The 14265-nt window shown below is 54.8% G+C and overlaps 1 protein-coding gene across 11 annotated transcripts in view; it reads right to left on the minus strand.

The window, feature by feature from the left end:
- TNRC18 (trinucleotide repeat containing 18) overlaps positions 1 to 14265 on the minus strand; it is an 89521-nt gene that overhangs the window by 51105 nt on the left and 24151 nt on the right. For 10 of the 11 annotated variants that reach the window (XM_044979479.1, XM_044979478.1, XM_044979477.1 and 7 more), the window contains 3 exons: positions 7879 to 8034; positions 3284 to 3409; positions 148 to 1941 (listed from right to left, as the gene is read on the minus strand). In XM_044979479.1, coding sequence (XP_044835414.1) covers positions 148 to 1941; positions 3284 to 3409; positions 7879 to 8034 — 2076 coding nt within the window. The remainder of the gene's footprint in view (positions 1 to 147; positions 1942 to 3283; positions 3410 to 7878; positions 8035 to 14265) is intronic. The other variant, XM_044979480.1, reaches the window with a different exon arrangement.

The raw sequence follows: 14265 nt of genomic DNA on the forward strand, positions 1-14265 counted from the left end.
CTCACTCCACAAAGGCAGCCTAGAGAGGGAGCCCAGATCAGCCTCAGCATCTCGGTACATCCTTCCCCTCTGGGCACACCCCAGCATGGCAGAGTTCAGTCCCACGAGAGGGAGCTCAAGGCTCTCAGACAGACGCCATGGTCCTACCTTTTATGCTGCTCAGGGAGAGGGAGCGATCCCGGTCAGCCAGGCTGGGCCCCACTTTGCTGCCGCTGTTGTCCTTTTGCCGAGCAACCGCCACCGCGATGCCCACGGGCAGGTGCCTGACTTCCACCTCGCCCTGTGACCCAATGCTCTCTCGGCCAAAGGACTTGGCACTTTCTGGTCTCTCCAGGTCTCTCTTCAACTGTTTCCCGGCTTGCTGGGACAGCAGCTGCTGGATCTTGGAGGTGCCCAGCTGGGCGGAGTCCAGCTTCATGTTGCCAAGCCCGCCGAAGGGGCTCTTCTTGCCGTTGCTTTGCCGAGCGGTCGTCTCCTTGGCAAAGCTGCCGCTGTACTTTATGAGGCTCTGCATGGCAGACCCTTCGCTGTGGGAGGTGGGGTGCAGAACGTCAGACGTGGCCCGGGACCCTACCGCTGAAGACCTCTGCAGGCCACTGGGGTCGAGGTACGCCTTCTTGACTTCCTCCTCCACCTGGCTGACGTGGTGGTGCTGGGCGGCCAGCACGGCCATCTGGGTGGTGGCAAAGTTGCCCATTTCAAAGGGCTTCCACTTATGCTCGGGCGGCTTCAGCTGCCGGTGGTCCAGATGTTGTCTGGAGGAGTCCAAAGTGCCATATATCTTAGCTGCCTCTTTGGAGCCGGCCCTTTGGAAGCGGTCTCGTTCGCAGGCGCGGTGTTCTGGCTCCGGGCACGGCCTCAGCAAGCCCTTGGCGGCCAGGAACTCCCTGCTTTCCGGAGAGCCCAGCCCGGGTCGGTTCAGAAAGGGTTCCGAAGCCACGTGCCTCTTCAGCGCCATGGAGTTGGCCCTGATCACGGACCCCTTCTCCCTCAGGGCCTCCATCCTTTTGGCATCGCTGTGGCAAGAGAAGTCTTGGGACAAGAGCGTGCGAGAGGCGTCGGGGTGACCCCGCTCCGTGGGCGACTGCAACACACTCACTTTAGCCATGTCCTTGTCCTTCGCTTTGTTGTCCCGGGCCTGGGAGGCGATTTGGATGGGCCCATTCCTCTCATCGTAGGCCTCGACCGAAGGCACGAAGGTGGGGGCGACGACTTTGTGCTCCCTCCCGGGCTCCTTGGCCGGCGGGAAGATGGTGTACATGCTGGAATGGACAGACTGGGGAGGGAACGCAGAGGAGGGCATCATTTTCCCTGGCTGGGAAGGGTGCGGGGAGGTGCAACTGCAGGAGATGTGCAAAGCACCTCCCGGGGTCATGGCGGAGTCGCCCCTTTTCAGCCTGTCCGAGTGGGCATGAGCAGAAGGCCTCATGTTCTCGTCATGGCGGTTGGGGTCCTTGGCACAGCGGTCCTGCTCGCTCCCGAGCCCTTTCAGCATGGGGTCCCCACCGCCATTGCAGTTGTTGAGTGAAGAGGTCTGCAGCGGATTCTTGGACTTTGGTTCTCCGCTGCCGGCCCCCCGGTTTGGCATGTGCTCGGCTAGGAATGGGGACAGCCGCTCCCCTGCCTTCACTGGCTTCTCCAAGCCAGTCCCTTTCCGGTCGCTGTCGGGTTTGGCTTCCTGGGTGAGATCCACCACGCTGCGAGGCCGGGGCTCCTCCTTCGGCTTGCCATCTTTCTTGGGGAAGTGTAGGGAGAGGTCACCCCGACAGGCCCGCTCCTTTCCAGGGGCGTCTTTCAGGCCCTCCTTGGAGCTCTTGTGCAGGTGCCCGAGGTCCTTCTCACGGTGCAGGGCGCTTGGTGCGTGGTTGGCCGCTGTCCTCGAGACAGGGGCTTGGGGGTGCAAGGCAGACTGTCCCGCGTGGCCGGATAAGTAAAACCCATCTGCAAAATGAAATGGAACAAGATTACCTTGGTTTCTCTCCACTGCAAACTCCCAACTGTGACTGCTCCCATCACAAGCTCAAAAACTCTAGTCTGTGACTCACGAACTTGGGAAAAATGGGGTCAAACCAACATGGGATGAGCATTTAGATGCTCTTGGCAAGGGGGCAGCACAAATCCCAAACCTTTAGTCCTTAGCGTTAGCAGAGAGCCAGGATTCTAATGGGGTTCCCAGAACACGTCCATACCCCACCAAATCCCAACCATCAGATTGAACGGGAGAAAGATCTTGCCAAGAATTCCCCCTTGATCACAGCACCTCTGTCAAAGACAGGCCCCCAGGCCCTCTGCACAGCAGTGATGCAACGGAGAAACTGCCTGAGCCTTTAAGGGAGGTACACACGAGCCTCTCTTCTTCTGAAGGGTAGGGCACCATGGGTGCAATAACCTGCTGCCACAGAGTGTTTGGCTCATACGGAGCCTGGGCGAAGGGGCTGAGATGGGTTAACTACACTTGTGGAGGGTTAATGCTCATTTGATTGGTCAAGATTCTTCTGGGGTCTCAAGGTACTTTTCAAAATCAGCGTCTCGGCCTCCTTCCAGGCTCAGCTCTCGGAGCATCACCCAGCCTGTGGTTCTGCATTTTAACTCCAGACTGAGCTCAGCTGGGACCCCTCCTGTCGCCCACCATCAGACAGCACAACCCCCTTAACCCTTTGGGGACTGGGACAAAGTTCCAATGGTTTGACGGCTGTCAGGTAGCCTGGTAAGGGGTCACGTGGGACAATCCAGGGCGATGGCTGCCAGAGCTGAGGTCTCGCCCTTCTAGGAAGCAGGGGAAGGGAAGGAATCAGCACAACCTAAGGGCTGACTCTCTCTGGCTGCTGGGCAGAGGATCTCCAGACACGGAAGAGCGTGCTGGTGAAATCGGATGGCCACCACGGGAATCTGCCCTAATTAGAGCCACCGATGACTGGCCACCCAGGGGAAGCCAGTGATTTGCACCGCAACAGCTAACCTCCATTTCCAGCAGTGGTTGTTCCACTGGTGCGCAGAGCATTTGACCTGTCGGTGCTGGTGGTTTGCACTGGTGCGGCTACGCTGGCGGCTGGGCACCAATGTTAAAAAGCAGGGCAATGCCTCAGTGCAGCCACAGTCTCTAATAAAATCCCCACCATCTCCCAGGGAGCACCCTGCCAGGCTTGGGCCAGGGAGCGGGAAGGAGGCTGGATGGAGAGGTCTCTCAGAGGATGCGGTGAGGACAGAGAGGAAGAGCTCATGCCAGTTGTACAGAGAGGGACAACAACCCTGGTGCCAAACACACTGATGCAAGCAGACTGACCTTTCTGTGACTCAAAGAGGCTATGCTGACCCAGCTGGGCCAGGAGGGGGCTACCGCTGCGGGGGGGCTCGAGGTGGCTCAGGGGAATGTATGATGGGTAGAGCCCATTGGGCAGATGGGAGAAGCCTGAAAAACAGAAGAGGAAACATGTTTCAGAACAGCCGGCTCCTTGTGTTGGAACAAACCCCGCAGAGCTACAGACTGTTATGGCTGGCAACACCCCCCTCCCCCCTTCCCCACGCCAGAAGAGGCGGCTTTGCTTGAACAACCTATTGCGTCATGCCAGGCTGCAGGGTGCTGAGAGTCAGACTCATACTCTAGGGCTCTGGAGCACCATGTAGATCCTCCCACCAGAGGGCGCTGCCTGCTGCCCCAATATTCCCTCGAAGTCGGGAACTTCTGTGGCTACAGATCACATGGCATTACTGCACCAGCTGTATCGCCATCCCGCTGGGATGTAAGCACTGCCCCAGTCTGCAGGCAGCTGCAGGGAGCGATCAACACGTCAAGATTTGCAACAAAACTCCCCATTGCAGCAATCCCACTGTTGTGGCAGCAATATTGTTGAGAGAATCCATAAAACAACTGATTTAAAGAGCCACAACAGAATCTGAATGGAGACAGACAATAACTGTAGCCTGTGCTCAGAGCAGCATCTTGACGATATAGTTAATATTTCAAATTATTTAGATGCTATTCATGATCTTTTGCTATGTATATATTTACATAAGGCACACTGATGAATTTGGTTATGTGCACCATTGCCACCTACTGGATGGAATCAGAACCGCTTAATTTTTGTGTTATAACTTGTTTTTCAGGGTTTATTAGTTTCATTTTTGGTTTTGGTTTTCTTTTAACAATTTTTGAGTTCTACGTAGATGTCAAAAAATTAGCTGTGTCTTTTATACACGTAGTACTGTTTCAAACAGCACTACATTAAAGCACACTAGAGCACCTTTAGTGCACACCAGCAGGGTCTACACAGATCAATGAATGTGCAACACATTACTGTGCTTTAGAAATCACCCCGCCCCCCAGAGTCCACATTACTGCTCAGTGTAAACAAGCTCTTAGAGACAAGCCTGGGATCAGGACATAGGGATCGCCTATGTAAACAAACTGCACTGGGAAAGGAGTGAAGTCAACATAAATTGAGTTACAATTTCTGGTATTTTTCTGGTGCATATCAGATGAACAGCAATCGCATTTATTTTGCACTGGGGGTGTTTTACTGGTATTTGCTGGTTAAAACCAAAAACCCCAAGCCCTGGTTATAACCCCTATATGGCTCACTCCTAATGGAGATCTTTCTTTGGCTCAAGCTCTTTTCGAAGCAGGATGACCAGAGCTTTATCCTAGCTGTCACTGTGCACTTTAGGCAGTTGGAACGTCAGAGCAAAGAGACAATTGCTAAATCCCAGGTGGGACAGATTTGCTACAGTTCAATGTATAATTATATAAAAACATTGCACGTACACCCTTTGCAAGCCATGAAGTGTTCACACAGGAACATTCAGACTATGTGTGGCTATGTGCCTTTTTATTCCATGGGCTGGAGAGAGTTGCATAACTCCTGAGCACTAGTACAACTAGGAGATTTATTCTAGCTTAGTGACTAGTATGTTCATCTAGATCACGCCACCTTGTCAGGAACTGGGGTAAGGAACAAGCCAACCCTGGGAACAAATTACAGCTAACTTAGATGGGACTGAAAGTGTCCCATCTGGCAGGGCCCATTGTTATAGTTAGGGGAGGAGACCCAAACCCATTTCCCTCATGACCTACCGCTTGAGTCTCAATTCCACAGCTGCTGTGTGCAAAAACCAACTGAAGACCGTGGGAGTTCTGCACACGGAGCATGAGAACACGGACATTTTTCAGAGCACAAATCAAGCGAAAGTTTGGCAGCACATGGGAGCAAATACTCTCCACGCATGTGCTCCAAAGTGGTAAGCTCTCAACTTCACAGCTGACCTAGCTGTCCGCACTAGGCACTTGCCCAGGCCTTCGGGGACGGGGGGGGAGGAGGGAGAGACACAGGATCTAATATTTGGGGAGGCGAATCAGCATGGGAATGGTGCCAAGAATGTGTTGCAGAAGCAGCTGCTCTAAGGGCACCATTCTATATTATTAAGGGGTTACACGCAGGGCACCATTCCATGACCCACTGTTTCATTTTCTTCACTGCCCACGGTCACCTCTACACAAGGGCCTTATCTGGGCTTCTTTCCTGAAGATCTCCCACTTGATGCAGCTCCACCCATGCAGGAATTTCTAGCAGCCTGTCCACACTGGTGACTTTGCCAGAACTCCCCCTAGTGGCAGGCGTGGTAGGAAATTAAGGAAAAAAAGCTAGTGTGGAACCTCAGAAACCTCAAGACCTGACACCTGACATCAAACACAGATCGCGCTGCAACCCTGGAGAGGAATATAATTTAGCTGCTGGCATGGACAGGATGAAACAGTCTTCAAAGCCCAAGTAAGTGTGTGATTGAAGCCTGGTTCTAACAAGGGCTGGGGATGTTTTCTGCACTGGCTGTTGAACATGGCTAGTTTTTTAGCACAGATCTGCCCTACGGGGTCACATCAATCCAGACTGTAGAACTGAATGAGGGCAGGGGCACAGAGAAGGCTACTTCACCTTGATCCCCCTTTCCATGCTGCGGCTGCAGAGGCAGTTTCAAGGGCATAAGGCATAAGCAGCACCTGGAATCAGTTTGCTACTCGCTAGCCACTTGCTGAGTTTCCTGAATCACACATATCGATTCCCCCTCCCTCTACTCAAAACAAAACATAACATCTTAGGCTTTCCACGGTCCCCCTCTCTATGGCCCTCACTGCATCCCAACTCCTCCCGCCCAGTTCTCTCAGTTCAATGGCTTTGTCAAGCCAGCTGATTGAAGCACTGGAGGGGTTGGCCAGAGGATTAGGGGGAGGGCAATCGAATGCGGGTGGAAGGTCACAGGTCAGGTGAAGGCACCTTTCAGTCACTCCCTCTCCCCAGAGGGACGGAGGTTGTTACTGAAGTTTTACACCCGCTGTCATGGTCACCGATGCAAGGAGCAGAGTGGCTGACAAACCAGTCTCCTGTGCATGTTCTGGACCCAGGAAGCATCTCCAGGCTCTGATGCATTGTAGGAAAAACTCCTACGAGGGGTTCCAGGGCCGGGGGACAAGCCTAGGACTCAGCTGGAACAGCACTCGGGAGCCCAGAGGGCCAGCACCTCACGCCAGGTCAGAACAAAGGAGGTGATGGGCGCACAAGGCGGGGATCTACTCGGGAAGGAGTTCAGGTGACCAGAGCAATTCACAGGCACTAAGATCTCCCCTCTGCCCTGACTTTATAAGGGGAATCCATGCACACACGCCAGCCAGGGGGTACCTGGCCCAGGCAGAACACAGCAAAGAGGGGCTGCAATGGGACCTCCACTCCAAACGCTCCGAATGTCAGGGTGCTTGAAGCAGGAACCAGGCTCTGAATTTTGTAGATTGGCCCCTATCTTTATAAGGGACCAAGGCAAACCCCAGATCCAAACAACCTCAACGTGTACTCAAGACCCAGATCCCAACTCTGCCACTTGAACCCCTCTCTAATGTCTCTAGCACTTCGGGTAACCCTGAGCACACTCGTGAGACAGGTGTGCATGACGCTCAGGCCAGCAGGCAGGGGGCAGGTGACCCGCCCAAGGCCATAGGCAGCCTTGGCACTTGGTTCAGACCCCAGGAGGAGCACCTAGATCCCAGGCCTGGGAACACACCACTCAGCCAGGCTCCTCTCGCTCTCACATTTGTGGAGGATTCCACTGAACTGCTGGGCACAGCCAGCCTAGTGATCTGGGAAACATTCCCCTCCTCCCCTTTGCCAAGGATGGAGAAGTCCCAATTCCTGCCCAACCAGGCCAGATCACAGCACAGGGTTACATCAGCAGCAGCCAATGGGGAAAATGGAGAACGAGCACATGGCGAGAGAACTCTCTTTGGGAAGGGAGGATGCATCCATTGCACACCCATGTACACACACACACACAGCTTCCCACTGAACCCCCACACCAACCACAAGAGAAGACACAAGGAGGGATCTAGAGGTCGGACGACTGCTTAACACACGTTGCTCCTTTTGCCGGCTGTGGCCTTGGCGAAAGGCACCAGATACCTCGCTGGCCCCTGTACCATGTGGCAAGGCCCGAGGGAAGGGATTTATTGCAACAAGCAACATACAGCTTACCCCAGCCACGGACTTCTGCATGGGAAGGGGGCAACCCACAGCCATCTCCCTGTGGTGTCAACGGAGCGGAAAGCTTTGCAATCCAGCACAACGTCCTGGGCCAACAGACACCCCAATAGTCCCAACCAGCTCTGCCTTGCTGCTCCTCCAGCTGATCGCTCAGCCCTAGCCCGCGGCAGCAGGGGCACTGCCAGCTTGCACAGGGGCAAAAAGCTATTACTGAGCACCTATGGCCACCAGGTGGCCCAACCCCGTCTCCCAACTAAAGGATGCTCTGAAAGCAACGCTCCCCTCCACCTGGCTGGGAGAGGGGGCCGCCCCAGGAATCAGCCACTGCCATCAGCATTCAGGTTCTCTCTCTCTTTACCTTCATGGGAGTGAGCAGCCCAGAGTTGCACCATCTGTAGGTCGGCGGGGGTGGGTGACCTGAAGGACAGGTCAGAGGGTAAAGGGGTAGGGCTTCCATGGGGCGTGGAGGAGGTCCCTAGTCCGCTGGCCATATACCCACCCAGGAAGGCCTCACCTGAATGGGAGGATGGAGAAGAAAGTCAGGGTTAGGTACCAGCTTTAAAGCAGAGGTTCTTTCCAGCTCACACCCCTCCCACTGCCATCGGCCATGCCCCGGCACCCACTCTCCTACCGCCCGCTAGGCGGCCTAATGAGAAAACACTGCAAGATGAGCAAGTCCCTGGCTTAGGAGCATGTTCCCACTTGGTTCCCCCTGACCACAAACCCTCGTGATCTGTAGCGAGAGGGGGCGCCTGGGCCCGTGCAGGGGGAGCAGGGCTGGCAGGCAGCAGCTAGGCCCTAGTTCCCATCCCCAGCTCTCGTGCTGATTCCCTGGGCAAGACTGCTTCCCCGCAGTGTCCCTCGCTGTCACACGGGGGCAAGGAAATGGATCCGCCTGGCAGGGGCGTTGCGAGGACGAGCGCTGGTAGGACGTAAACCAAGCCACGGGCGGTTAGCACAGGAACTTGGTGGATGCAGCTGTGTCAGCCCAGCCGAAAACCCCTTCGTTTTTGCTCTGCTTTCTAAACTGTAGGGGGCAGGGCTTGGCCCGGGGACTCACCAACGAGAGGGGATGCGACCGATCAGCCGATTAAACACAACCAACCACACAAACCACACGCACAACGGGGGCAAGGGTTGCTCTTTGCTCTGAGGGCGCGGCGGGGATGTCGGGGGAGGCAGAGATGCCCAGCCAGATCTGGTTTGGGTTAAAAGTCCCCAGAAGAAAGTCTTCAGCGAGGATCACCCAGAATCTACGCAGATCCCCAGCGAAGCCATCTCCACCAGGACGGGTGGTGAAAGATCCAACCTGCCCCAGTGGTCGCATATTTCAAACCCGCTGAGAGTCGGGCAGCCTCTGAGTTTTGTCCTGCAGGTTATTTCCCCCAGCAAATGTGGACCCATCCCCGGAACATTCAGCATAGGTGCTAAGTGAAATGATGGCAGAGGAAACGAAAACATTTGCAAGCTCCCCCAGCGCTTAGAAGAGGCCAGAGCAGGTGGCTACAGCATCCAAGCCAGACTATGCACCACACACGGCTGTCGTGCGCCCGCCTAAGAGGAACTCCTCCACCCAAGCTCTGATGTGCGCAGCTGTAGCCCAGCACTTCGAGGAATCCCACACCTGCCGCAGCACAACGTCCCCCCGTCAGACAGACAGAGGCTGCCGTAAGGGCCGGCTATCAGGGCACTGCCAACCAGCTCCCCGTGATAGGAAATGCTGGTAGAAGGGTGAGAGACCTTTAAAAAAAAAAAAAAGGCACCTACCCAGAGATAAAGCCCAGAGGCAGATGTGAAAGAAACTGGACACCAGTGAGGGTCACTCATCCCCCACCACTCTGGGCAATCAAGCCTGTTGGCCCCGTGCTCCATTCCACACAGGCTCCTTGCTAGTGACCACAAGCCACCAGCATGACATGGCCATGCAAGGCGGAAGCAGCACTCAGGATGCACAAGCCACGGCCCACCAGATCTGGTGCAGGACAGGGCTCCTGGAACCAGCTGGGAGGCAGTATGCTAGCCTAGATATCCCTGGTCTTGGGCAGGGGCGGGGCAGGGGGGGCCAGAGCCAGCCACAGAGCCCACAGATGGAACAGCTCATGCACGGAGAGAGTGTGGGGAGACACCACCATGTGCTCCAGCGATCCCTTCCCCTCAGAAGCCACAGACTCTTCGCCGGAAGCTCGGTGGCCTCCGAGGCTGTGCAGGAGATTAAGTAACTTTCCTCCTGCTCCGCACGTGTGCACAGATGCCGCCGGTTGGCCAGTTATGGGGTTTCTGCCTCTTATGAAATACTGCTAACGGCCGATGCCGCGCCGGCCTCTCGAGCAGCACTTCTGATGAATGGACATGTCGGCGGGAAGTGGGGAGACCAGATTGAGAAGTGGCGCAGGCCCGAGCCAAGGCCTGCAAGGAGCAGATGTGCCCGTGCCACGAGAGCACCACCGAGGAAAGGATCTGCCCCAAAGCTCCGTCTTCCCGAGGCCACCGCACCTTCCCCCGCAGTGCCGCCACTGAAGAATTACAGCAACGTCCAGAGAGGGGCTTGAACAGGCAACTTGGCCTCTGAGAACCCCTAATGCCCCGAGAGCAGCAGTTCTATCTGCTAGCGCATTGCTGGATGAAGCTAGAATGGCTCCACAGGGTGTCCTAGGGCAGGCCCGACAGCAGATTTGCAGATCAAGCAGTCAGAGAGTCTGTGGTTTTACAGCGAGAGGACCCAAGATCTATCCCTGCTGTCGCTGTAAAGTTTCTGACATTCACAACGTGCAGCAGAGAGAGCCAGGACACTCCACATAGCCAGGGACACGACCCCTCCCTCTCCCCCAGTGAAGGCTTCCCTCTCCCCTAGATCGCTGTAAACAGCAACTGGCATGTGAGATAGTGACACAAACAACTCACTGGGCTGGACGACCAGTTAAATGCTAAAAAGCTCCATTTCCCAGCTGAGGGAAAAAGAGAGAGGAATCCCAAGTGCACTAAATACATAGCCTGTGGGTCCAGGCCGCGAGGTGTACTAAAGGCCAGGGTTTGTCTCATGCCTACACCATCACCTGGACCATGAGCCAGGAGTGGTGCTGAGCTCTAGAACTGGTTACATGCAGTCGCCTGCCAGCCTGAGGTCCTGCGCTACTTCCATTTCTGGTCTCACACTCCAAGTTAGCAAGGGACCAGGCATCTCTTATCCCCTGAACCATCAAGGCTACTGGGACTCAGGTTTAGCACAGTTTGGATCCAGCTGGGGTGGGTTCAGGTACCTGAGAGTTGCGTTCAGACCTATCTCTTGTTATGAGCTAATAGAAAAGGATCCATCCACCTTCCATCCACCTACAAACTTCCTGCCATTATGTGCCAAAAGATTCTGCATCAAAAGGGATCACAAAGGATTCTAGGGAGCACTGCATGGACCATAAGGTAATAGGGTGACCAGACGGCAAATGTGAAAAATCGGGACATGGGGTGGGGGGTAATAGGAGCCTATATAAGAAAAAGACCCAAAAATCGGGACTGTCCCTATAAAATCGGGACATCTGGTCACCCTATAAGGTAATGGGGGGGGATCCTGCATTAGCAGACCCTTTGCTTCCCCTCATTCCAATCTGCCACCTCAACATTTCCAGAGGGCTGCTCTTCTCTGGGTTTGCAGACTCCAGATTTTCTCTCAAAGAAAATGGTGGTTTCAGTGCACAGTGCACAGGAGCTCAGGCCACCTGGAGCCAACCAAACCAGCTCAGGGGGGCCGCTTGGCATGTCCACCTCCATCATCTCTCACGGTGCTAAAGGGCTGGGATGGGTAATGGAGGAGCAGATGCCAGAGTGCGTCCTCAGAGCACGGAGACATGAATGGGGAAATATACAGCCCTGCAGTTAGCCAGCGTTCAGAGCTGCAGCCAAAGAGAGAATCTGAGGCTCCACCAAACTGCAAAAAAAATATAGCACTCATCTATCAGCAAACACACATCCATAATTCATACCTACCCCTCTTGCATGCAGGGTGCAGAGCCTGCAGCTCTTGGGCCAGGCGGTGATAAGGACAGGGCATTCCTGATACACTCTAGTATAAACCCCTCCCTTTCCAACTTGGGACATGCACCTCAATGAAATGCCTCCCCACTTTGCCCCCTCCCCCCCCGGCAAAGTAGCTCCCACACGTTCACTATTTTTACAGAGTCTAGTGAGGCGCAGAGAGAGCCACACATGGTGCCAGCTGCGGCTGTGCAAAGGGTACGCGGGCGTCCTTCGATCCAGCCCCGCAACGCCCCTGGCTCTGCTACCCTCAGCCCCTACCCCCTCCAGGGCAGAGACTGCAAGTGGTGCCACCATATCGGAGAACGGTAGGGACACAACAAGCGTCTCCTAGGGACGAGCAGGGGTTTCAGCCAAAGGTCTAGAGAATGGCAGCCCCCAGGCTGAGTTCCCTCTAAGCTGCACCACTGCACAGCAGCCTACTAAGCACCCTGCAGGCGCTCAGGGCTGCTGCAAGGAGAGACGCCTCTCCCGCAGCCCTGGGCCTTCCGCGGCCGGGGGAGAAGCGCCCCTCCCCGCCAGCCCCAGCCCAGCCGTGGCAGGGAGAGAGGCGCCTCTCCAATGTATCCCCATCTTTCCTGAAACGCGGCGCCCAGAACTGGACACAATACTCCAGTTGAGGCCTAATCAGCGCAAATGGATTCCTTGGATGGTGGTATGGAAGCTTATTGTTACTTCCCCGACTGCCAGCCACGCATCTGACACCCATCTCTGAAGTGTCACACCCACCCCAACGTGCCCTTTTCCTCCCAGCCCACTTGTCTGTTTCTGTCCTCGGGAAGAGCCAGGTGAGTGGGGTTGAGCTGGGAGTAGAAAGGAAGCAGCAAGCTTATTTCTGACCCCGGCAGGCTCGCACGGGAAAAAACGCATTACACACCTAGCCTGAAATCCGGCTCCCAACTGGCAGGCCCAGCAGCAGAGCACATACAGGCCAACAACAGAACCCACATAAAGCATTTGCAGAGAGAGCAAGACCCCCATCGACAGAGACTCTAGAAATGGGCAGCTGAGTAATTAGCGTGTCCATAGATCACTTTACCGAAAAGCAGATTCTTTGGGCAGATTACCTAATAGAAACCATTTCCCCTTCCCTGCCTCTGCTCTGGGATACACTGGCTTGCAGCACTGCAGAGCTCAGAACAGCAGCTACTTCACCCTCCCACCGTAATGGCTCCAAACAGCTGAGAGTCAGATTGCAGGACAGTGTAAATCTTTGCCACCTCGTCCTTTGTCTCTCGGGTCAGTTCTAGTTATACTTTAGGTCTTGAGGATGTTTGACTCCGTGCCATACACGAGGCAACAGCACATTCAAGGCTGAACTAAAGCCCATCTCATCAGCTCATTGCTGGGGACTGCTCCTGCATCCTTTGCACTTTGGTACCAGTCTGCTTCCATATGGCTTTTCCAATAGCTCCTGCCAAAGCTCTTCCTTAGAAGCGCCACAAGTTCACCAGCCTTTGCATGCAAAAGTCCCCCCCTAAAGTCTCGCTTCATCTAACGCTGCCTTATTATCAGCCCATGTCCCATGGCTAACGATGGCGTCAAAGCGTTAATTTGTGGCATTGATCCTGCATCTCCCCTGGAGCATAGTGACGGTTTCAATCACAGCCCGGAGACCAATTTAACTCAACGTTTCATCTTCCAAGGGCTCTGGAGACTGCCGAGATCTTCCCGACATAAATGAATTGCACGGCTGAACAGGAGGTCTCACGTTCTTAGTCTTTGGTGCTTTGAGCTTTCGTCCCTTTGCCACCAACTCGCCACCTGATGAGCTGGTGCAAGTTAACAGCCCTGCATGGACTCCTGCCTCGAATACACTGGGGAGTCTGGACCCAGGCCATTTAAAAATTCATCTTGCTCAGTATGGACTCTTGTCTTCACCTGCCATGGTATGAAAACAGCAAGTCCCTTAGTCAATGGGTGGAGAGGTGGCTTTGTTACCCAGCATGCTCTGCAAGTACTTCTGCATCGGTTATCCCTTGCTGAATGCTATGCAGTGACTTCTCCCTCGGTGACCCACTGAAGCTACCCCAGAGCCTCGTGCGCCCAAAGTCTAGGGAAAGGCAGAGGGGGATTCTGTGGACAACAAAATCAGGTTTTTGCTACATAAAAGCTCCAGCCTTCTCGCCCCACAACTGACACAGCTAATGAGACTCCCGTGATACTGTGCTGGTTCCCTAGTGGGAGGGGAAGCCAGACACACCCATTGACATTGAGGAGGAGAGGAAGAATGATCAGGTGGGTAGGAGTGCTAGCCCGTGACCTGGGTTCAGTTCCCCACCTGTGACATGGGGATAACAGGGCTACAGCATGGCCCTACCTCACTGGGCTGCTGGGAGGATAGAGGCCTTATAGACTGGGTGGTGGTCAGAGACTGACAACGGGGGCCATATAAGTACCATAGCTAGAAGTCTGCTGTGCACTAGCACGGCATGTCCCTTTTGAGGCTCTTGATGTGGTCACGTATGGTAACAAACCCGTGGCCACGGAGGACGACAGACTCGTCACTACAGACACCACGGCATGGCGGTGAAAACACGAAGAGAACCCAGATCCTCATGGCCTCGTGAGAATTGCCATTCACCACTAGCAGAATGGTGCCTCCGATAACCAGCTGAGCAGTGTCTGATTCCCTCCCGTCAAGGCAGTGATGTGTGCATACGCACAAGCACATTAGCCAGTTCGTTAGAGTGTTATGCCCATTTTACAGACACAGAAA

The sequence above is a fragment of the Mauremys mutica genome, chromosome 11 (assembly GCF_020497125.1).
Source record: "Mauremys mutica isolate MM-2020 ecotype Southern chromosome 11, ASM2049712v1, whole genome shotgun sequence".
Taxonomy (NCBI): Eukaryota; Metazoa; Chordata; order Testudines; family Geoemydidae; genus Mauremys; species Mauremys mutica.